At 43.8% G+C, this 24174-nt stretch overlaps 1 protein-coding gene across 2 annotated transcripts in view; it reads right to left on the minus strand.

Moving 5' to 3' along the window:
* The window catches only part of TMEM178B (transmembrane protein 178B), a 329106-nt gene that overhangs the window by 7147 nt on the left and 297785 nt on the right, over positions 1–24174 (minus strand). For both annotated transcript variants that reach the window (XM_073322275.1, XM_073322269.1), the window contains one exon: positions 21700–21837. In XM_073322275.1, the coding sequence (XP_073178376.1) occupies positions 21700–21837 (138 nt within the window). The remainder of the gene's footprint in view (positions 1–21699; positions 21838–24174) is intronic.

Consider the following 24174-nt stretch of genomic DNA (forward strand, 5'->3'; position numbering starts at 1 on the left):
GGGGTCATCTTTAGAGAAGTGTCACACCATCTGAAAATCAACAGCAGGAGATGCAGGGCACTGGAGGGCCTCCTTCCCAGAAGTCAGCAGGTGATCCTCTCGTCTTTATTCTGAAATCAACCCACTTGTTTGATGAGAAATCCCAGTCCCTTCCCCCACATCCTCCCTTGTTAAATGGATTATCCTCCTAATATGAGGCTGTATGGGTAGGAGTGCAGTAGTCCCTGTGTGGCAGGCCGTCCTCGCTGTTATACTGTGATGGGAGGAAGGTGCACGGTAGAGCTACAGAGCTATAAACTAAGCTCTGTGGCTTGTTTCAAAGGGCTGTGGTTAGAAAATGGCAAAAGAGTCCCTTCTTTGCTGAAAGGAATGTGATCATTTCAGCTCCATTAGAAACATAAGATTGTGAGAGGAGGTATCAGGGAAAATCTGGATTGCCAGTTTGAAACCATGTGGTTGCTAAATACGAAAAGGAAGGAAGTACTCCCCTTCTCCTACATTTCGTCTCATCTATCTCAATGGCAAACTCTTCAGGGCAAGGACTGTATTTGTACAGTGCCCACAACAATGGGGCTTGGATCTTGGTCTAAACACCACCACGTAACAAATACTAATGAGGAGAAAGTTACAAACAATGGAAAGTAAAACCAGCCATGAATGTGAAACTCATTAAAAATGCTGTTTCTGTCCCTGGATCAAACTCTGTGTTTTTACTGAGCTAATAAATAATCAGTAGTATGCACAACAATTTGCTGGTGCCTGGCTCCATACCCCTCCACTGTCCTGGGTTACGTAAGATGTCATGTACAATATTTTAAACACCAATTTACCAGCATCCATCAATGACATGCCATTATCTCACTATTTATTGTAACTTACCAAGGCACAAAAAATGCTGAATCATGCTGGCTCGAGAAAATTTTATGTCCAGTGTGTGAATCCCACACGCTGTTCAGATTCAACTGTCAGAACTCGGATGGCCCCACTTACCGTTAATCAGGCCTCATGATGTAAGAGGTACCAGGGCTACTGATAATAACTGAATGTTGGTGTGTTTTGGGTTGTTTGGGGACCAGTGCAAAATGAGTTGGGGCCTGCTGTCCAATACCTGAACAGATGCCCATATGACATAAAACCACCCTCCTGATTGGCACCATCGTTGGACTGAATGGGCATGGAGATTGAACTACCCCAAGAAGTGGTCTCTCCAAGTCAGGGTTAGACATATTGCTGGGCCAGTGTGAGGGGAAAGTAGACTACTGTTGCCCATGATACTGTACCTACGCTACAGACACAGGACTTCAGAGCCTCCAGGACTGTCACATTTCATGAACAATTCATTGTAACAGTCTCTTCCCCGCAAAAAATTAAATCCTAAAGAATTTCCCTGATAGGTTCTTGGAATCAGTCATGTACTTCCCTTCCATGTTTACTAATGAGTCAGCGTCCCAGGACAGCAGTGGCAATATAGAATTTTTATTTGTTTATCAAAAACACTTTCTGCAGCTTTGGGATAATCATCCAATCAGAACTGAATGCAGATGGGCTGAGGTTTAAATCTCCCCTCCATGGAATTGGCGGATAGAATATGAATGACAGGCAGTAATAACAGTGCGCCAGGGATGCGTTGGCATCCAAGCGGGACTGGGGGGAGAAAAACTGACTTCTCCAGCACAGCTGACAGGAGTGGAATAAACTGAATTCTGTTTGATGGGGGCAGAGAAATCCAGGCTGAGATTTGTGAGGGGAGGTGGGATCATCCCAAATGAAACACTAGTGAATGAGATAAAGCCACAACAATATTTCTGATAAAGGAAAAATAACATTTCATTGGGAAATGCTTCTGTCAGGCAAGACAGCAAGCCTCAACTAAGGCTGTGTCTACATCACAGAAGTTGCTTTGTTTGACATCCAGTAGCTACTTCCTTTCAATCTGGTTTTGAAAATGGTTGCCCTGATAATGGGGAGAGGTTCAATGCCTGTTACTACACATTAATTGTGTTTGTCTAGCTATTAAATCAATAAAAGGTAATAACAGAAGCTCTATCTTGAAAAAGAGGAGTGTAAGAACTCACCGGGAGTACTTGTGACGTACCACTGCTCTGTTAATCTTGACGAGGCCAATCTGGGGAATCTATATTATTTATTATTATCTATTATTATTTATTAATTCTGTTTGATATTATGAACCCTCTGTACCTATCTATATCAAACTATAAACTCCATGATGACTGTAAGACTGGTCTGTGCCTTCTCTGCTGTCTTTTTACCTCCATCTTGGTGTGAAATTCCAAAGGGTGGAGACACGGGGCTAACAATGGAGGGTTGTTAAACCTCCATGGTCTTCCATTCAAATAGAGACAGGGAGCTGTCAGGCACTCAGAAGATCCAGTCTACTCAGGTGGGCTGGTAACCAGGCAGTCAATCACCTGACCAGGGGCTTAAGGCTGACCTAACAAAGGAGTCTGGAAGTCTATAAAAGGACTAGGTCTGCTCAGAGTAGCTGTCTCTCACCAACCAGAACAGGAAAAGAAGCATGTATTGAAGAACAGAAGTCCCAGAATCCGGATCAAATCCCAGAGAACACTTGAGTGGTGAGTAAACTGAGGCAGGGAATCACACACAGGTGTTTCTTATTTTGCATAGATCTGTATATCTCTTGTGCGTCTAAAGGAAAGAGTGATCGCTTTTTAGAAACCCTTTGCAATGTCTATGCCTATTTGCTTCAAGGATCACATGTCCCAGAAGGGGTAAATTATAAACTAGAGAATCTACAAAGCCCGTGTTCTGAGAAAGGTGGGCTTAAGCCACTGCGATGTCTTGGGGGTGGGGGGTTCAGAACTGGTTCTGGGGGCCTACAGCAGCGGGGCCATGAGGTCCCACTTCCAGGTACCCAAAAGAGAAACTGCACCCAGGAAGTATGTCAGAGAGGCCAGAGCCTCACCAAACCAAAGGAAGTTTAAAAGCATGCAGGCCCAGGGTGTGGATACAAATACAACAGCCAACAAGGGCAAGTTGACCGGGCTATTACATACATCTCTCATCTTATATGTAGACTCTAGGCTTTTTAGGACAGGGACGATACTTTTGTTATACACAATGCGTAGCACAATGGGACCCTTCATCTCAGTTAGAGCCTCTCGGTGCTATGGCAATACCAATAATAAATAATAATTGCTATAGCACCTGGGGACCCTGCTTGGATAAGTTTTCATGGAGGATATTCAGAGCTGCAGAAGAGGAAAACCATGCATGAGTTGCGACTGTGGTTCGAGAGTCCACTTTTGCCCTCTCCATATTGGAAGCAGTACTGTGTGGAGCTAGTTACATCCATTTCTCAGCATGATTGTATCAAGCAGGGCTGTAGAGATGTTCAGGTAGGGAGGTTTTGTTATCATCTGATTACCAGGCAGGCCAAATTGTGCATTTGACTAACCCTTCTAGGCGATCTACAGCATGATTTGCTAACATGGCTCTTGTACCAAAAAAAACAACCCCCTCTCCTCAGTGGTCAGGGTGGCCATGTACATTGATGGATCAGCTAGCTTAGCAACGAAATCTTTTAGGCCTTGTCTGCACTAGAGAACTGCACCATTTGGAAGTGAACCAGTTGTACTGAACTGGTTTAGACACAGACAGCTCAGTTTGCCAGCAGTAGCCATGCTGAATCAGTTTAAGGTTTTGCCCCACACCTGCACTTCTGCTTTCTCACATACATTCCTCCGTTCTGATTACCAAGTAACTAGTTTTATAGAGTCCCTTGTATTTGCTCTGTGGCCCAGCCATGCGTCAACTCCTTGCCCTCTACACCTGTGTGAAGCCTAAGCTGGAAAGCTAGAGGAACCTTTGTATGCTGCCACTGTGCCAAAACCCTGCTAATGACAACTTCATTTAAACATGCCTGTGGCTAGTATTTGTGTCTGAGGCTTTAGATAAAGGATGAAAAGCTAAATATTTGTGGAATTCGTTCCTTCACCTTAAAGAGACACCATGGATTTGAAAGCTAGTCAGTTTCTAAAATAGTTACAAGTAGTTTCCAGTACTATGCCTGCCCCTGAGACCCCTCAGAAGTTATGTGGCTTGACAATCACATTTTCCTCTTGGTTTTTAAAAAATATCTCTTCTGTGCCTGACTGAAAGACACACACCCCTTCCCCGTGCCTCCCAAAAAAACAACTGCAGCAACTGACTCATGAACAGACTGTGCTTTCAAATGTGCAAGATAAATAAACTAGGGGTGGAAATAGAGATTTTTTTCCCTCTCTGATCTCTTACAGTTATAAGAGCCTCAGGTGTTACTTTGCAACTCTAGTAGGTAAGAACAGCCCCACAGAAGTCTGATTTAGAAGATGATAGCGTCCCTTTATTTAACCCAGGCAATTCTCACTGAAATGTGAGTTTCGTTTTTTAAAGTGTTTCTGCAGATCTGTATCTGGATGTTGTTGCTATTGGTTGTTATTTGTGGTTATTAATTTCTTTGGAGAGTGTGCTAGTCTTGTGGTAGTCATCTGATCTTTTATTATAGAGCTGGATGAAAAAACCCACATCACAACAGAAGCTGCATCATTTTCAGCCTCTCTCTACCCTACAAGTTTTTTTGTTCCAGGTACATGAAACAAATAAATAACAAAATGAGGTCTGATCCTGAGGTAGATGTCCCATTAACTAGTTAAATTATATCACAATCCTGAAATTATTAAAGAATAAAACAATAGTGCTCCTAGCTCCGTGGTGACAAACTCCGTTGTGAGGGAGCAGCTTTGCAGTAAACTCCTTCTGGACATGGACTGAATGCCTCAGCGGCACACGGCTCTTGAGAGCACTTTATTGCTCTGTGCACACTTGCACAGAATATAAATTATTGTTTAATTATACACTGTCGCATCATCGTCAGCTAACAGACAGGTTGCAGAATGCAAAGGATTTACTTTAAATTTGCCCTTATAAAAAGGCTTGGGTGGAAGGAGATATCTGATTGGCTGACAGGGTTCCCATGCTGTGTCATTATGAGACCATAAACCTACATGGGTTGGAATTTAATACACTTTTTAAAAACTAAGAACCACAATAAACAGCAGGGTGTATAGTAATGCTGTTATCGTGTCATATATCTGCTGGTTGGGTGCTTCTTGCATTTGGCCTTTGGCCTCATGTATCACAGCATACTGGAGGCCCGCATAGTAAACCGCGGTAACCATGCATCCTGTTGTGTATTATTTCAGCAGCACTGCATGTGTACTGAATTGTAAATACACAAGATGTAGTGTACACCTGGGGAACGTGTATCCTGTAACCATAACTGTACACCCTGCTAAGCCAGATCCTCAGCTTGCGTAAATCAATGCATTTAATTGAGCTACACCTAATTACACCAGGTAAGGAGTTGGCCCTTTGTGTATTACTGCTCCTATGGCACATAGATATGACACAGTAACTCCAAATTGTTGTATATAATGACACCCAAGATTTGAGCACAGGACTCTACAACTGCAGTGCACCATGTTGCGTATGATTGCACCAATGGTGCGTATACAGTGCACCTTATCAAGTATCTCTGCATCCAAGATTTGCCCAACACAATAAGTGCACACCTTCCCATGTGTTCTGCACACAAGAAAGGAGTGACACTGTCACTGCACATCCTGTCTTGCATTATTTCTTCAGAAGCTACAGTCGCACTGTGTTTTGATGAGATGGACTCCAAAAAAGAATATAACAGGGGATGCTCAAAGCATGGGAGTTGCTCAGTGACTAACGTTGAACACTGTGGACAAGGTGATGACCGTGGCAATCTCACCTCAAGATAGCCCAGCAGTAATATCATGACTGACTACACCCATGAGGCCTACATGATGTCTTGCAACCCTGCAAGCACATAACCAGAGTAAAAAAAAAAAAACGGAGCCAGTATTAGCATGGCCCTTTAGTGGTGTGGGGGTAATATAGGTAGAGGTAATTCATGTCATAATTAAGTAACTTTTTGTGGAAATAACTCCTTCCATCACTGCAGGTCTGATCTCCCAGACTGTTTATCCTGCTGCAAGTTTGTCCAGTATCTGACTCATATGCCTCCCGTTCCATCACATCTCAAATCTGCCATATAACCAGGCTGCTAGATTGATGCCAAATTGCAGCACTGGCAGAAACCCCATTATGGGTTCTCAATTAATTTGAGCTGACCTTCATTATCACATAGAAGGACTTGACTTGTCACAGTTCTGCATTCACAGCAGTAAGGGTGTTGGACTGAGATTCACTTATTCAGCAGGTGGGTCTAACAAATCTTTAGGAAGGCAAAGCACTCAGTAAGTAGTGATCAATTAGTCACAAATGGGAAGCTCATCAGGATGATCTCATCATGGTTGCCTCCAGCACTGGACAGTAAGATTTCAGCTTCCCACTGTTACACAGACTTATTTATAACTTTCTGTTGTCTTCTCTTTAAATGTGTTTTAGTCTCTCGTTTGCATGTTAACTCTTTTCCCCTGCCAGTACAGGATTTGTGTCAGTTCAGACCAGTTTCTTCTAGCTTTGCGGCTACTTTACCTTTTTTTTCCCCTCACAATTGTGATTACTCTTCAATTTCTTACACATGCGCAGTTATATTTAAGCTGAAACTTAAATGTAATCAGAACAGACTATTAAAATCACAGCAGGCTTCTGATCCAGTTTAAACATGCCTTTACTCCCCATAGAAGAGACTTTCAGCACCCTGGCTAATTTTTCCCTTTTCTAGGATGTGGAGGATAGATCTACTTCTGCTCTGAAAAGCAGATCTCTAAATGGAAGCCTGACTTTGGCTTTTAAAGTGAATTTAGAGCTGATGAGAATTGTCAGATTCATGGCAGCTGAGGTCCTTTCTTTGTCTATAGAAGCACAGCATAAGCAGAGGCAGTGCAAACTTCTCCCACACGGCCCTGCCAATGCTTCTAAAATACTCTGCAGGGAACAATTCAAGTGATGAGAGGGTAGTGTTATCTCCATGTCCATTTAATCCTTATTCCTCTGCTGTGGATGCCATCAAAGATGCCATCTGGTGCCAGTTGTGGTGGTGGTTGTTGTATGATTTGGACATCTGTCCATTCACAACGGTACTGAGACCCGCCACCTCACTTCACTCAGGCAACCAGACACCTGTCAGGTTATAATGACTTTTTCTTGGTCACTGTCTGACTTGGATTGAATTTGAATGGGTGGGGGGAACCTTGCTGTAGATGGCTTTGTAACCCACAACCAGTCTCCTGAGCCATTCAGTTAGAACTGGAACCGTTTATATTTGTCCTGAGGGATATAATTGTCCAGAAATCAAACTGAGATTTTCATTGTCCTGTAAATGAAGCCTGCAAGAGACAGGACAAATCCATGAAAATGGTATTACATGAATTGCAGAGTGGGCAGCAGCACGCCTGATCCCTTATTTTCTGCCTTTTAAAGGATTACATGGCATTGAGAAGGGCTAAGATGGATTCTTTCTTCATGTTGCAGGGAGCTAAAACTTTCATCTACCATGAAGCTGTCCAACTCCACACAAGTACCATATGTGTGACTAACTTCTCTATTGCCCCCTAATAGGGCCCTTGAGAATAGACAAGACAGGCCCACATTGCAAGGGTGCCTGGGAAGGTGGGTCTGAGTCTTGAGTCAGTTTCTAAATTCCAAACTGGGCCCTGTTACACACACACAGGCAGTCCCCTTTCTCTTTCCACAGAGAGTTGTTCCTGCCTCGAAAGGTGTGGTGCCGCCCTGCCTCTCCTTCTATTACCCATGCACTGCCTTCCTCTCTGTTTGGTACCAGTATGCTAAAGGTGTTCAATAAGTAATTGTTTAAAAAACCCAGTAAACTCGAGTTTTGTTTGACCATCGTCCTATGGTCTTGAAATGCAAATGCCAGCAGCAGATCAAAGCCCTGGTGACATTATCAAGAAGCAGAGAACTACAGAACTTTAAAAAAACGTGTAGCTTGTCTTCCATGGCTGTTGCTGGGACAGTCCTTTGTGTTCCTATCAGACCCTACTCCATACGTTTGGTCCAGCTTTCATTCACCTCTTCACAGCAGAGCTACTGTTCTCCCAGAAGAAAGGGGCTACACAGACTCTCCCCAGAGCCAAAGGACAGATTATTTGCTGGCGAGCAGCACAAGGCATTACCTGCTTTCTCATCTTCCCAGGAGGGCTGAGTGTACTGCCTCCACACCTCTACCAGGGCATGCTTGTCTTGGGAGTGAGCAATTAGAGTTCTCTCTAGCTATTTGGCCTACTTTAAAAAGAAACAAAACAAGAGCCGTGAAAAAAACACCTTGTGCTGCAAAATCAGCATGAACTCACTTAGCAGTCTAACGTAGGCCACGTTGAGGAAAGTGGGCCTATCCCAATCAGCAGTGAAGGACAATGGGTTGTTGTGATGCAGTGGGAATTTTCTGTAAATATTTTGTATAAACACTGTGCCTCAGTTCCCCCCATATCCTGTACTGTCACCTGGGGGTAGAAAAGGGCTACTTACTCTTGAGCAGGGGACCAGGCAGGTTTGACCGACGACTTGCTGTCTTGAGTTTGGGGCCCACGCCATTGGAGAGTCCATGTAGACAATGGAAAATCCAAACACTGGGACATTTGCTACCTAGCAGCTAAAGACCAGGGATGGCCCACCCCACCACAGGAAGCCAGCTGTGTTTGACCAGCTGGACAACAAAGGACTGAGGCAGGGCCAGGTGGGACTGGCCCAAGAACTTCAACAAAGAGGGGACAAAATGGGAACCAACGGGACACCACTTGGCTGGGGCTCTAAGCCAAGAACGAACCATGCTGTAACTTTCTTTAATCTATGCTAACCAAGGACTTTCTATACTGTGTTCCAGTTGACTAATAAACCCTTCTGTTTGGATAATGCTGAGTGAATGTCCCTGCAGATGCTGTTGGAGATGCATTGCTCCCTAAGATAGGACAAGTCTCCTTCAGGCATCTGCCTCAGTGGGGCTTGCTGAATGGAGTGCATGGTGTGAAGCAGGTACTGAAGGACCAGAGGTCCAGCCTAAGGAGGTGGTGAAGCCATGGGGCTTATCCTCAAGGAAGAGTGAGACCCCTAGGGAGTCTGGCTTACTGAAGGAGTCATCCAAGAGGCTGTTCCAAATCTGGGGTCATAGCACTGATCCTGTGGATCCTTGACAGTTGTATACACTCTCTTTTCCTCTCTCACACACAGAGCTACTGTCAGAGCTCTGAACCACAAAAAGCCAGAGTTCTTGTGTGATCTGATACAAAGGTGCCATAACTACTTGTGTTGGTCTGGTTTCTCCGGGGTGTGAGTGCACGTCTAGGAGCAGCAGAAATGAACAATAAAAAGAAAGCATTTGAAGTTTGCCTTTAAGGTCAGCTGATGTTTCCATGGCAATCAAATGCTACAAAGATGACACTAAATTCTCCAGTTGCAGCTACTGATCCATCCCTTCTGTTAAAAGCATTAAATGAATACCACCTGTGTTATACCTCTGGGGTTGGACTGGAATCCACCACTGCTTCAACCCCTCACCCCCAATTTCCGCATGTAGACATAAACTCTTAGGTTTTCACTTTAAAGTACTGTGCCTGTTGGTATTGGCATAAAGATTAGGCTCCATTTCTGATGTTCTGTGCAAATCATTTAGTGAAAACTGTGTTTCTGCCAGAAGGAGGACACATAGTCCCACAAGTGAACTGATTTTACAGCAGGTGGTGAGATGTGTGTTGCGAACCCTCCTTGAGGAGTATTATTGTAGGAAGTTACAAAAGGGCACTACAATGGAGGGTACAGAGTGATTTACAGAAGTGATCTTGGTGAAAGCAGTGTTTCACGTTCATTTTTCAAACTGTCTACTTTTGAAACTGGATGATAATATTATTTAAAAAAATGCAAAACCTGTGTGAAACGCAACAATAAGGCTGCAGAGTGAAGCACTTGGAAGTCAAGAAATGTTAAAACTAATCTGCTACCTTAACTGTGTCCTTTGGGCAAATGTATTATGATGCTGTCTTGTATCTTCTTGTTGTACAATCAACCTTAACTTTTGCATTTCTAACATTAAAACTGGGAGGAGAGAGGGGTGTGGGAAAAAGGTGGTGTCATAAAAATAAAGGGAAGGGTAAGCACCTTTCTGTATACAGTGCTATAAAATGCCTCCTGGTCAAAGGCAAAACCCTTTCACCTGTAAAGGGTTAAGAAGCTAAGATAACCTCGCTGGCACCTGACCAAAATGACCAATAAGGAGACAAGATACTTTCAAATCGGGGGGGGGGGCGGGGGGGGGAAAGGGTCTGTCTGTCTGTGTGATGCTTTTGCTGGGAACAGATCAGGAATGCAGTCTCAGAACTTCTGTTAGTTAGTAAGTAATCTAGCTAGAAATGCGTTAGATTTCCTTTTGTTTAGTGGCTGGTAAAATAAGCTGTGCTGAATGGAATGTATATTCCCGTTTTTGTGTCTTTTTGTAACTTAAGGTTTTGCCTAGAGGGATTCTCTATGTTTTGAATCTGATTACCCTGTAAGGTATTTACCATCCTGATTTTACAGAGGTGATTCTTTTACCTTTTCTTTAATTAAAATTCTTCTTTTAAGAACCTGATTGCTTTTTCATTGTTCTTAAGAGCCAAGGGTTTGGGTCTGTGTTCACCTGTACAAATTGGTGAGGATTTTTATCAAGCCGTCCCCAGGAAAGGGGGTGTAGGCCTTGGGGGGATATTTTGGGGGAAGACGTCTCCCCTGTGGGCTCTTTCCCTGTTCTTTGTTTAACATGCTTAGTGGTGGCAGCATAGGGTTCAAGGACAAGGCAAAGTTTGTACCTTCGGGAAGTTTTTAACCTAAGTTGGTAAGAATAAGCTTAGGGGGTCTTTCATGCAGGTCCCACTTCTGTACCCTAGAGTTCAGAGTTGGGAAGGAACCTTGACAGGTGGTATAACTATTTAATTTTCTAGATTTTTATTTTCTTGGTGAAAAAAGGAAATAAAGAAAGAAAATGCCCCATTCCATAGCTGACAGGCACCAGTTGGCCACAGGATGACTGGTGATTGCTAGTCTCTCAGGACAAATATGTATTTCCATACCTGTATATATACAGCCCCTATCAGTGCACAGATTCAAAAATGTTTAAGGCAACATAAGAGCCCCATGCCAGCTCACCAGTTCCGTTTTTATTTGCAGCTTAATGCAATCTATGGCCTTAATCTTAAAGGGCTTAAACCAGTCCAAGACTTCAGATCAAGTTAAGCTGCTTATGCCACTTCAAGGCCTTAAATAATTTTAAAAGGCAAAAGAAGAGTAAAAAAAAAATCAAAATTAACAGGGTAACAAAAGGGCAGACTCCTTCCTGCCTATTAACCTGTTTTGAAAGGCTTGTGTCCAAGCCATGCAAATACAGAGTAGCTCTTTGTCCCCCTCTAGTGTCTAAAGCACATATAGGTGTTAATTATGTGACCGCCTCATCGTGAGATTACACATGCGCTTCCTGAGCGGCACATGCATGCACCCGGTGCCCATTTTTAAGTGAGTCTCCCAATGTCATCGACAAATTCAAATGAGCATGCTCAGCATTTGCAAATGCTCCGAACGTTATCAAACCACAGCTACTATTTGTCAAACCAAGGAAAGGCACTATTCCTCAGTGAAGACTACATTTATGCCCCTCTTCAATGCTTATATTTTAGTCATTGATTATGTAGTTCTCTTTCAAAAGGGATGTCCAGATTTCTTTGTGTGTAAGTGTATGTATCTGCCATCACTCACAAATGGATGAAAAGATTTTGTATTAGCTTCCCAAAATTATTCATTTTTTAGAAGAGAACAAGCGTGAGAAATTGGATTCCCAAACGAGAATGTTATGAAAAGTTACAGGCATGTAAAACAGAATCTCATAATGGAAAGTGTTTTCAGCCTTCACCATAGCAACTGCTTCTACTGTGACCACTATAAGAGACGCAACAAAAAGAATAAATGGGGACCACGACCATTTTGCCACATAAAAAGTTACTAAAAAAAGGAATTCCGTTAGCCTCTGCCATTTTCAGCTGAACTCCATGGAGTTTCATCTTGTCTCAGTTTTTTCTCTTCTTGCCTCCCCCTTGGTAGCTGCTATCAAGATACTTCATATCTGCCTTGGAGAGATCAATCACGGAGCTTTGCCACATGCTTGTTTTACTAAATCCCTACATTTTGTTTGACAAATCAATCAGCAGTAGAATTATTATTTTTGTGAGATAGGAGCCTACAGAGAAGTGGAATAGAGGCCCTATTTTTCACCTTCATATGCAAGTTTCAACTTAGGTTAAATTTGGGATCCAAAGGACTCAACAGCAGGTAACCATCCATGGCTGCATAGACAGACATTGCAGTTGTCATTTAATTGCAGATATGCATCGCACAGCCATAGGCAGTACAATGCATAACCTTTGACTTCTTGAAGACGAGCCTCTACTTGGTGAGCTAGAGGAAGATATGCATGTGTGTTGCAAAGAGACAGACCGATACACACAACGGCTCTGATATATAAACCCACCTAAACTATCAGCACTTGTCCACTCTCTCTCCCACATACCCAGGAATCAGTTTATCCTGAGATTTTTATTTGCCATGTGATTTATTCCCCTCAGCGTTATCCTGCTCACTGAGATCGTGGATAGCACCAGTGATTTTTTGGAAGCCACTTGGCACTGACAAACACTGGCATGCTACACATGGCTGTACTGTATTCCTGCCCGTGCCTTGCAACAGGGGGAAATGCACTACTCAGATGTTGCTTTGGGCACCTGAAGGGTTGTTTCCACCATCCTCACCCTCTTCCCAGACCAGAATGCAGAAATAGATGTGAGTAGAATCTCATACCTGGTTGGGTGTTTTCTTTAACAAACATCCCTGCTTTGCATATCTGGAATAAAACACCAAATGGTGCTGGCAACCTGCATACTGATCCTTGACTTTCTTTTTTGTCACACATCTTCCATGTCTGCTTATCACTCCCGTACCAGCAGCCACAGGGGAGAGTGGGTATTGATCACTGATGTGAGCAAGGGGTATGTAAAGTATTCGTAGCCCTGACCCATATCATGTGACTAGGGACAGACAGTAAGGATGAGTCACTTAGCAGCACTCCGATATGGTGTCAGAAGAAAACTAAATCTGTGGTGAAGATGGAGCCACTGTAAACTCCTGAAGCTCTCACACTGGCATATTACTGGGGGAAGGGATTGAAGCACTTCCACATGTTCCTAGAAGCAAGTGCTAATACAGAGAAATTAGACAGGAAGAAATCCACCACACTTGCTACATGGGGCAGGCCAACAAGCACTGGAGACCGATAGTACCTTCTAAAGGGAGCAAGAAATTACTCCAGACTACTAGACAAGGTCATTCAAAAATGTCCTGAAGTCTGTGTTTCACCAGGAATGTCACGTGCAAAAGACAAGAAATAGGCTGCCAGGTGAGACCTCTGATCATTTTGTGACAGAACTGCATACTAAAGTTGAATTGTGCGAACATGGATATTTAGAAGATGGAATAATTAGTCTATTTGCTGATGATCGAAGACTGAGTTATCGAAGGTAAAGCTGATATCTGGTTTAAAGCCAAAGACCTAGACGTGACTTTGCAAAGAATAGTGAATATTTGCAAAACAAGTGAAAATTGTGCTTCTCCAAGGACAGTGTTAACAAACAGTGAAAAGACAAAAGTGCATCTCTAATTAGAGTGTATATTAAGGCATAAATAGATAATACAAGGGTAAACAAATGGCAGAGGCGAGATTTGTTTGCAATAAAAGTGACTGTAATAACATGATGAAAAAGTGGCCATCACAAAGGGTGCTATGTTATGCAATAAATAGGGCCCTATCAAATTCACAGCCATGAAATACACATCATGGACCGTGAAATCTGGTCTCCCAGTGTGAAATCTCGTCTTTTGTGTGCTTTTACCCTATACAATATAGATTTCATGGGGGGAGACCAGCGTTTCTCAAATTGGGGTCCTGACCCAAAAGGGAGTTGCGGGGGGGTCACAAGATTACTTCAGGGGCGGGTTGCGGTATTGCCACCCTCACTTCTGTGCGGCCTTCAGAGCTGGGCGGCCAGAGAGCAGCGGCTGTTGGCCGAGCGCCCAGCTCTGAAGGCAGCACCCCGCCAGCAGCAGCGCAGAAGTAAGGGGGCCAATATCATACCATGCCACCCTTACCTCTGCACTGCTGCCTTCAGAGCTGGGTGGCTGGAGAGTGACGGCTGCTGACTGAGGGCCCAGCTCTGCAGGAAGCAGCGCAGAAGTAAGGGTGGCAATACCCTACCATGCCATCCTTACTTCTGCGTTGCTGCTGGCAGCAGCTCTGCCTTCAGAACTGGGTTCCTGGCCAGCAGCTGCCGCTCTCCAGCTGCCTTGCTCTGAAGGCAGAGTCACTGCCAGCAGCAGCACAGAAGTCAGGGTAGCAGTGCCACAACCCCCCCTACAATAACCTTGTGACCTCCCACCCCATAACTCCTTTTTGGGTCAGGACCCCTACAGTTAAAACACTGACATTTCAGATTTAAATAGCTGAAATCATGGAATTTTTGATTTTTTAAATCCTATGACTGTGAAATTGATCAAAATGGACCGTGAATTTGGTAGGGCCTTAGCAGTAAAAAACAACTATTTTGCAAAAGTGTGTTGTTCTCAGTTCGAATTGCAAAGAAATACAAAAGCAAAACACATTCATGAATGTACAGCTGAAGAACAGAGCTCTGATGAAGATCATGAAGTTGACAATAATAGAGTTCTTTGTTGGGTCTCTTAATACATTTACAAAGGAAAGTTCTGCAACAGATTGTTTTTCACACTGGAAATAAATTAACAAAAAGTGAATTTCAAAATAGAGCTGAGTGCAATGTAATCAAACTTAGCACACACACACGCACACACGAGAGAGAGAGCACTGACATTAAAATAAAAAAAATAAGCCTTATTTTATACAGTGGGCACAAATTAACCTATGTGACAAAGCTACTACCACTCAGCAGCGTTTGAAATAGTGAAAGAAGAAACCCCATGTATGCCTGGGGTAGAGAGTAGGCTGCAAATACAGATGATCAAATGGATGATTAACTTGTCTACTGTCCATAGGTTGACCAGATAGCAAGTGTGAAAAATTGGGACAGAAGTGGGGGGAATAGGTGTCTATGCAAGACAAACCCCCAAATATCAGGATTGAACCTATACCATTGGGACATCTGGTTACCCTAACTGTCCAGAACACAAAATATATTCTTAAATAACTTGATGAAGTGTTGAGGGAAGTGGGATGCATTGACAATGTAAGAATTCACAGTGATAGAGACCTCAGTGTGCCACCAAACCACATCACATCTCATTAGCACTGAAAGAGAAAATGAAAGCTGAACCTGACCTGATGGTAAAAGTAGATGCTGTTGAGTGAACAGACACCAACTAACTGGAATGATCAGGATGGCCATTATAATAAAGCCAAACAAGTTAAGAATTTGTATAAAGTCAAAAGTTTTGAGTTAGGCCACCAAACATGAGTGCTACCCCCGAGAACTGATAAAGAGTTCATATCCAGAGGACCCCTAAATATTCAGGTTTTGATGCAAGTCAAGGCAGGGCTGAGTCAATATACAAAGTATAAAACTCTTTGCCTCCCATATTTCTTTTGGCAGATATATGTTTAAGCAAATTCCCCTTGGGATTGTCTCAGCACCCTAACGTGTGTGAAGGCATCAGGTGAAATCCTGGCCCCACTGAAGTCCATGGGAATTTTGCTATTAATTTCAGTGGGGCCAGGATTTTTCCCATCATGCCCCAGATCTTTGAGGCTCTGTATGGGATGGAAGTAACTGTTGATGATCTGCTGGCTTAGGGTAAAAATGCTCAGTGCCACAACAAGAGATGGCATAATGTTCTGAGGCATGTCAAAGAAAAGATTCTCAGATTGAACAGCATGAGGTCAGAAATGCTATACATATTCCACAGTGCCCATCTGGGTATTTAGAAGTGTAAGAAGAGAGGCCAAAAAAAAATCCTGTTATGACCAAACAAATGCTGCCATCAAAGATAAGGTATCCAAGTGTGAAATCTGCAATAAATAGACTGCAAAATAACCCCGGAAGCCATGAGAGATTCCTGATCTCTGTTGGTATAGATACATTTGAACTAAACAGGAAAGATGACTTCTTATTAGTGAATTTTTTTAACTTGTTGCAAAACACACGGAATAACAATGTAGTAACACATTGTAAATTACCATTTACTTGTCATGGGATTCCAGATGAGCTAATAACAGATAATGGCCCACAAAGGATCACAAGTGACTCATTTTGGCCATTCTTTTGATTTATTAGATCAAGCACACTACATCAAGTCCTCGCTATACACAGTCACATGGGCTAGCAGAAAATTCAGTAAAAATAACAGACCTTCATTTAAAAAAAATTAGCCCTGGCAGATTCTAGGTATGCATACTTGGCATCGTTACAGTACCACAGCTCACCTCATAATGCTTCATGAAAATGACTAGCTTAGAGAATTTTGGGCAGGAGACAAAACCCTTAAACAGGTAACAAGCCTCTTGAGCCAAAGACATTTAACTCTGAATTAGTACAAAGAATGCTCCTAGTTACCCCCACCGCAAGTGGAAGAGGTTAGATTTCAAAACAGACCCTGGCTGCCAACCTGCCAAGGTCTCCTGCCATCTTCACCGAGGTCAGATGTCATAACCACCTGAAGGTCACTTCTACAGGAGAAACAAAAGCCAGCTTCTCAGGGCTGGGCTGTGGCAGCTGATGTGCCCTGGTTAGCTGCTGAGATCAGGAGACAAGTAGCAGGGTCAGGAGCAAGCCAGGTCAGAATGCCAGGAAGTCAGGGTGAGGCACCAAGTTGCAGGCAGATAGCAGGGTCAGACTCAAGCCAGGTCAGGATACCAGGAAGTCATACCAGAAAGGTCAGGAACTAGGTTACCAACAGCAATTGAATAGTGAAGTCAAGGACAAACCAGGGTCAGAAGCCAGAGTCTAGCATCTGTCACAAGCAGGGCCTGGAGCAGAAGCAGGCAGGCAGTCTGTGCATTGCTCAGACAGCTCCTCATGTTGGCTTCCTGGTTTAATTACTGGTATCAGCCAATCAGTAGGCTGTGAGGGGCTGCCACTCAGCCGCTGCTGGGTGGTAATGCCTGCCAAGCCTAGCTTCACAGGGTCCTCTCATGGGAGCGTGGCTTAACCCTCCCGTGGTGATGCAGCAGCATCAGTGGCCCAGAACCCGCCTGGTCCCAGGTTTTAGCCCTGCAGGTTCTTAGAACAGCCAAACAAAACTATGGAGAACACTGTCTCTCTGATCTTTGAGGACAACCACCAGAATGCTACCTGACAATGCTCCTGTGCTGACAGAAGTAACACCTGCCCATCAGGTCACTGTCTGTGGAAAAACACCAAGAGCAATAAATAGGCTCCAAGTTGCAGATCCATCTCAGTGGCTAACCTGACCTCTGCAGTAGGCACTAGTATGAGAACAAGAAGAGACCATGTGATCAGAAAGCCAGAGGTTCAGAGATGGAGTTACTGACAGATATTGAATATCCTGACCTCCAGCCTAGATGTCTCTATTTGTCTGTTTTATTAATTGCCTGTTTCAGATTGTGGTTGTTATTCTGGGGTGATATTTCATTTGTATTTGACTTTCAAAAAGTCAGGGAGGATGTAACAGTAGCCACTAGAGTCAGTGGCTACTTACCCATGCCACATGACAGGGGGATAACCTTTTGTAACTCTGACTCATGTCATGTAACCATGACTGACCAAAAAGTTCAATCTCTTACCATCACATCTATATTACAATCACCTCACTATGTTGACAACAGAATTTGTCAGATTTAATAAAACAGTCAATGCATCTTATTTCAGTTTGAATTTGCCTAGTTTTAATTTCCATCCACTAGATCTTGTTCTTCCTTTGTCTGCCAGGCTAAAGAACCTTCTAGTAGAAGATCTCTTCTCCTTGTGTAGGTAATTCTAGAATCTAGACAATGATCAAGTCACTTCTTAACCTTATGTTCCACAGGATAAATAGATTGAGTGTAAGTCTTTCATTATAAGGCACATTTTCTAGACCTAAAATCATTCTTGTAGCTCTTCTCTGAACACCCTCCAATCTTTCAAAATCCCTTTAAAAGCATGGACACCAGAACTGGATGCAGTATTCCAACAATGGTCTCTCTAATACTGTGTGTAGAGGTAACACTACCTCCCTACACTGACTTAATATTCCCATTTATACATCAAAGGACTGTGTTAGCCCTTTTAGCCGCAGCATTGCATTGGAAGCTCTCATTCAGCTGGTTATCCACCATGATCCCTAAGTCCTTTTCAGAATCATTGCTTTCCAGGTTATAGTCCTCTCTTTTGTAAATATGACCTATATTCTTTATTCCTAGATTATGACGTTTCATTTAGCTGTCTCAAAACACTTGCTGTTTGAATGTCCTAAGTTTACCAAGCTTCAGAGGCGTAGCCATGTTAGTCTGGATCTGTAAAAGCAGCAAAGAGTCCTATGGCACCTTATAGACTAACGGATGTATTGGAGCACGAGCTTTCGTGGGTGAATATCCACTTTGTCGGATGCATGTAGTGGAAATTTACAGAGGCAGGTATAAATATGCAAGCAAGAATCAGGCTAGGGATAACGAGGTAGTTCAATCAGGGAGGATGAGGCCCTCTTCTAGAAGTTGAGGTGTGAACACCAAGAGAGGAGAAACTGCTTTTGTCCTTGGCTAGCCATTCACAGTCTTTGTTTAATCCTGTGCTGATGGTGTCAAATTTGCAAATGAACTGAAACTCAGCAGTTTCTCTTTGAAGTCTGGTCCTGAAGTTTTTTTGCTGCAGGATGGCCACCTTTAAATCTGCTATTGTGTGTCCAGGGAGGTTGAAGTGTTCTCCTACAGGTTTTTGTATATTGCTATTCCTAATATCTGATTTGTGTCCATTTATCCTTTTGCGTAGGGACTGTCCAGTTTGGCTGATGTACATAGCAGAGGGGCATTGCTGGCAGATGATGGCGTATATTACATTGGTGGACATGCAGGTGAATGAACTGGTGATGGTGTGGCTGATCTGGTTAGGTCCTGTGATGGTGTCGCTGGTGTAGATATGTGGGCAGAATTGGCATCGAGGTTCGTTGCATGGATTGGTTCCTGAGTTAGAGTTACTATGGTGTGGTGTGTAGTTGGTGAGAATATGCTTCAGGTTGGCAGGTTGTCTGTGGGCAAGGACTGGCCTGCCTCCCAAGGCCTGTGAAAGTGAGGGATTGTTGTCCAGGATGGGTTGTAGATCAGTGATGATGTGTTGGAGAGGTTTTAGCTGAGGACTGTATGTGATGGCCAGTGGAGTTCTGTTGGTTTCTTTCTTGGGCTTGTCTTGCAGCAGGAGGCTTCTGGGTACACGTCTGGCTCTGTTGATCTGTTTCCTTATTTCCTCGTGTGGGTATCATAGTTTTGAGAATGCTTGGTGAAGATCTTGTAGGTGTTGGTCTCTGTCTGAGGGGTTGGAGCAAATGCGGTTGTACCTCAGCGCTTGGCTGTAGACAATGGATCGTGTGGTGTGTCTGGGGTGGAAGATGTAGGCATAGCGGTCGATGGGTTTTCGGTATAGGGTGGCGTTAACATGACCGTCACTTATTTGCACCGTGGTGTCTAGGAAGTGGACCTCCCGTGTAGGTTGGTTCAGGCTGAGGTTGATGTTGGAGTGGAAGCTGTTGAAATCATGGTGGAATTCTTCCAGGGTTTCCTTCCCATGGATCCAGATGATGAAGATGTCATCAATGTAATGTAAGTAGAGAAGGGGCGTGAGTGGATGAGAGCTGAGGAAGCGTTGTTCCAGGCCAGCCATAAAAATGTTGGCATATTGTGGGGCCATGCGAGTGCCCATAGCAGTGCCACTGGTCTGGAGGTATATATTGTCACCAAATTTGAAATAATTGCGTGTGATGATAAAGTTACAGAGCTCAGCAACCAGTTGTGCTGTGGCATCATCAGGGATACTGTTCCTGACAGCTTGTATTCCATCTGTGTGTGGGATGTTTGTGTAGAGAACCTCTACATCCTTGGTGGCTAGGATGGTGTTTTCTGGAAGATCACCAATGCATTGTAGTTTTCTCAGGAAATCAGTGGTGTCACGGAGATAGCTGGGAGTGCTGGTGGCGTAGGGTCTGAGTAGAGAGTCCACATATCCGGACAGTCCTTCAGTGAGAGTACCAATGCCCAAGATGATGGAGTGTCCAGGGTTTCCGGGTTTGTGGATCTTGGGTAGTAGATAGAATAACCCCAGTCCGGGCTCTAAGGATATGTTGATTTGTTCCGGTGTTAGTTCCTGCAGCAAAAAAACTTCAGGACCAGACTTCAAAGAGAAACTGCTGAGTTTCAGTTCATTTGCAAATTTGACACCATCAGCTCAGGATTAAACAAAGACTGCGAATGGCTAGCCAATGACAAAAGCAGTTTCTCCTCCCTTGGTGTTCACACCTCAACTGCTAGAAGAGGGCCCCATCCTCCCTGATTGAACTACCTCGTTACCCCTAGCCTGATTCTTGCTTGCATATTTATACCGGCCTCTGGAAATTTCCACTACATGCATCCGACGAAGTGGGTATTCACCCATGAAAGCTCATGCTCCAATAAGTCTGTGAGTCTATAAGGTGCCACAGGACTCTTTGCTAAGTTTACCAAGAGATTCAGGTTGCTCTGGATAAATGATCTGTCCCCATTGTTACTGATCACTGTACCAAACTTTGTGTCATCTGCAAACTTTATCAGTAATGATCTGTTTTCTTTCAGATCACTAATAAAATTATTAAACACGACAGAGCCAAGAAATGATTCTTATGCCACCCGCATAAAAACACCCCCAATCAGTGATAATTCCCCATTAGCAACTCTGTTTTGAAATCTATCAGTTAGTCAGTCTTTAATCCATTTAATATTGTGCTACATTGATTTTGTATAGTGTTAATTTTTAATCAGACTATCCCAGGGTACTAAGTCAAACTTCTTACAGATATCTGAGCATGTTACATCAATACAGTTACCTTTATCAACCGAACTCATAATTTCATAAAAAAGTCATATCCACTTAATTCAACAGACCTATTTTCCATAAAATTGCAAGTACTGAATCCTCACAGTGAACAATTTACAAGCGTCCACAGGCAGAAATGTGTTTGCACAGAACATTTGTTGAATACAAATTTGTGTCGATAGACACGGAGAGTGTTAATGTTGTTGGTCCCACTATCCTCAGAAGGGGAATGATTATTTGCATCATTTCCAGATTATCATTACTAAAGCACTTACCTCTGCTGACACCAGACATGTCTGTCTGTGCTCCTTACTCCTATCTGCACCACAACATGGCACAAGTGAGCAACAAGAAGCAAACCTGTTGAAATCGTGATCTCATCATCAAAGAACCACGTGCGGAAAAAAGGACTAAATTGATAAATAAACTATTTACTCTGAGTCACTCACCCAGCTCTGCCTGCTGGGCTTGACTCTGATCTCATTTACACAAACACCACTGGCTTCAGTTAAGTCACTCCTGATTTACAGGCGTGGAAGATCAAAATCAAATCAGACACTATGGCATTTAAGACAACCTTGAAACGATATATAAGATGCAGAAAGGCAGAAGACATTTCTTTGCAAAACAACATCCTTACCTCCCATGAGGAAGAGAAGCCCTGCTACATACTGCATAAGGCCTCGATCCCAGCAGCACCCCAGCACCCCGATAATCCATCCAAAGAGGATGATGGCCACAGCCATGCCCATAAAGCCAGCCGTCATCCTACGCAGGTCTGCAAAGTGGAAGAGAGAACAACAGAATGCTTGTGAAATGTGATGTTATTATGATCAGATCTTCTTAAGAACTCTAACCCAAACATCTTCCTTCTTTTGCACAGCGTTGTCAGTGGTTAGCACAGGAGGATTTGTGTCATGATGTAGAGGAAGGACAGTCCAGTGGTGAGGGAGCTAGCTTGGGACTTGGGAGACCAGGGTTCCTTTCCCTGCTTTGCTAACGAATTCCTGTGTGAACTTGATCAAATCACTTGAGGTATGTCTACACTGCACACCACTGGCAGTGATGTGTAGGGTATGTTTAGCTATGTGCCGCAGTGAAAAGCAGGCTAAATCCACACTGTGGTTTGTAGCTACACACGTCAGTGAAATGCTCTGGCAGGGGGAGGGCAGTGGGGAAAGGCTCCAGCAGTGGGGAACTGCTGGAGCCTTTCCCCACTGCCTCCTCGCTTCCTGGAGTCTTTCCTTGGCACAGAGAAAGGCTTCAGCAGCAGAGAGCTGCTGGAATGCTGCCTTCCCGCTGCCAGAGCCTTTCCCCGCTGCCAACTACTTTCCCTGTGGCGGGGAAAGGCTCCGGGAGTAGGACACTACGCTGCTAAAAATAGTGTAGATCTGGAAGGCACTGTTCGGGCATGTAGACAGCCACGTAGGGTACATAGCCATAGGGTTCAGGCATTACCTGAACTTACCTGTCTTACCTTGCCTAAGCAATGCCTCACCATCTACGCTGCTATTTATACCATGCTAGGGGGCAAGCAGGGTATGTACTGTACACACCACTGTAAGGCGTGTGCAGTGTAGACATACCGTAGTCTTCCCCTGGGCCTCAGTTTCCTATCTGTAAAGTGGGGATAACAACACTGACCTATCTCACATGGGTGCTGTGAGGATAAATATATTAAAGACTGTGAGGTGTTCAGCTACCTTGGTGATGAGGGCTATATAAGTACCTGAGATACAAAGGATCATGGTATGGAGCAGACACGTTTCCCCCTCCTTTGGCTTTGGATGGTGAATGTTTCAAAATGACTTTGTGGTGGGGAGGTGTTTTGGTGCTACAGTCAGGATTGAAGAGCAGTGGCACAGCTAAGGGAGGGCAGGTGTCTGGGAATAAAGCATCTGGACACACTACAGATTAGGAATGAGGTGCATCAGCACAACTCCGTGTGTTACATGCATGCCTGAATAGAACCTGCCTGTGCTATGGCTTGCTTCAGCAAATGACACAACAGTTATGAGCATTTCATAGCAGCAAAATAAAATGGAAGAAAAACATTCAAATTAAAATTTTCCCATGTCCTATAGCACGATTCATCAAAAAGCGAGGGACAGCTGCACTACCATCTCCTGCCTGCACACAGGAGAAAATCAAACATTTTCACAGCTATTTCCAGTGTGAAATGTGGAGCTATAGAGTCTACATGGCTACTGAAACTGCAAGGATTACTAGAGTCAATGAGCTCCTTTACACCCTTAGATCAGATATCCAGAGTGGGGGTACTTTCATTAAAACAAACATTTGACTGTTTTCAGCCACACTCACACACGGCCATACTCACCACACACAGGAAAAGTTCCACCCAAGTCAGCACCACAAACACATTCTCTCCCACTTGAAGCACATTTTACTTGCAGAGGATTTTTCTTCTTCTTCTTTCAAATAACAGAATGCACGTGGGAGGAAGGGATGCAAGAGCGGGATTTGAAAATAATGAATCAGACACTGAGTCTAGGGCAGCTTTTCTCCTCGGTTGGGGCGAGGGAAAAGCTGGCCCAGCAATAGTGGTGACTAACTCCCACAGACCAGCTCCAATTTTCTATTTCTCTTTGCCACAATGGATCACAAGGACAAGTAATGCAATGGGCCTAGGCTTCTTGCCCATCCTGGGATCTGGCCGGACAGTTCAGATTTTCACCTGGCTCCCTGTCCCACAACATTTGTGCAAGTTCAGCTTGTAGAACACAAACTCTCCTGTGCATGCAATGATGACATGCATCAGTGATGTTGTCACCATCTCATGTCTCCTTGTCACTTTGTTGTGGTTGTTGTGTAAGTGGGACAGTTTTACAGAGACAGTGACCCTTGCTCCTAGGACAGGGGAATCGCTACTGAGCTCAAGATTGCTAGGTTCTCTTACAAAAGACAAGTCTCAGACCCCCATTTTCTGTCTCACTAAGAGAAACTTTTCATGGTTGCCCGATGACCAATAAGCAAAAGTGAAAAGAGAGTCCAAAGTATTTGAATATATTACGTGGTCCTTGGTGCAGAAAAACCAGGTACTTCCTACAAAACCGAAGCATCTGTACTGGTATCTGCTCCTCTGGGTGTTGTCAGA

Source organism: Lepidochelys kempii, chromosome 1 (assembly GCF_965140285.1).
Source record: "Lepidochelys kempii isolate rLepKem1 chromosome 1, rLepKem1.hap1, whole genome shotgun sequence".
In the NCBI taxonomy this organism is placed as follows: domain Eukaryota; kingdom Metazoa; phylum Chordata; order Testudines; family Cheloniidae; genus Lepidochelys; species Lepidochelys kempii.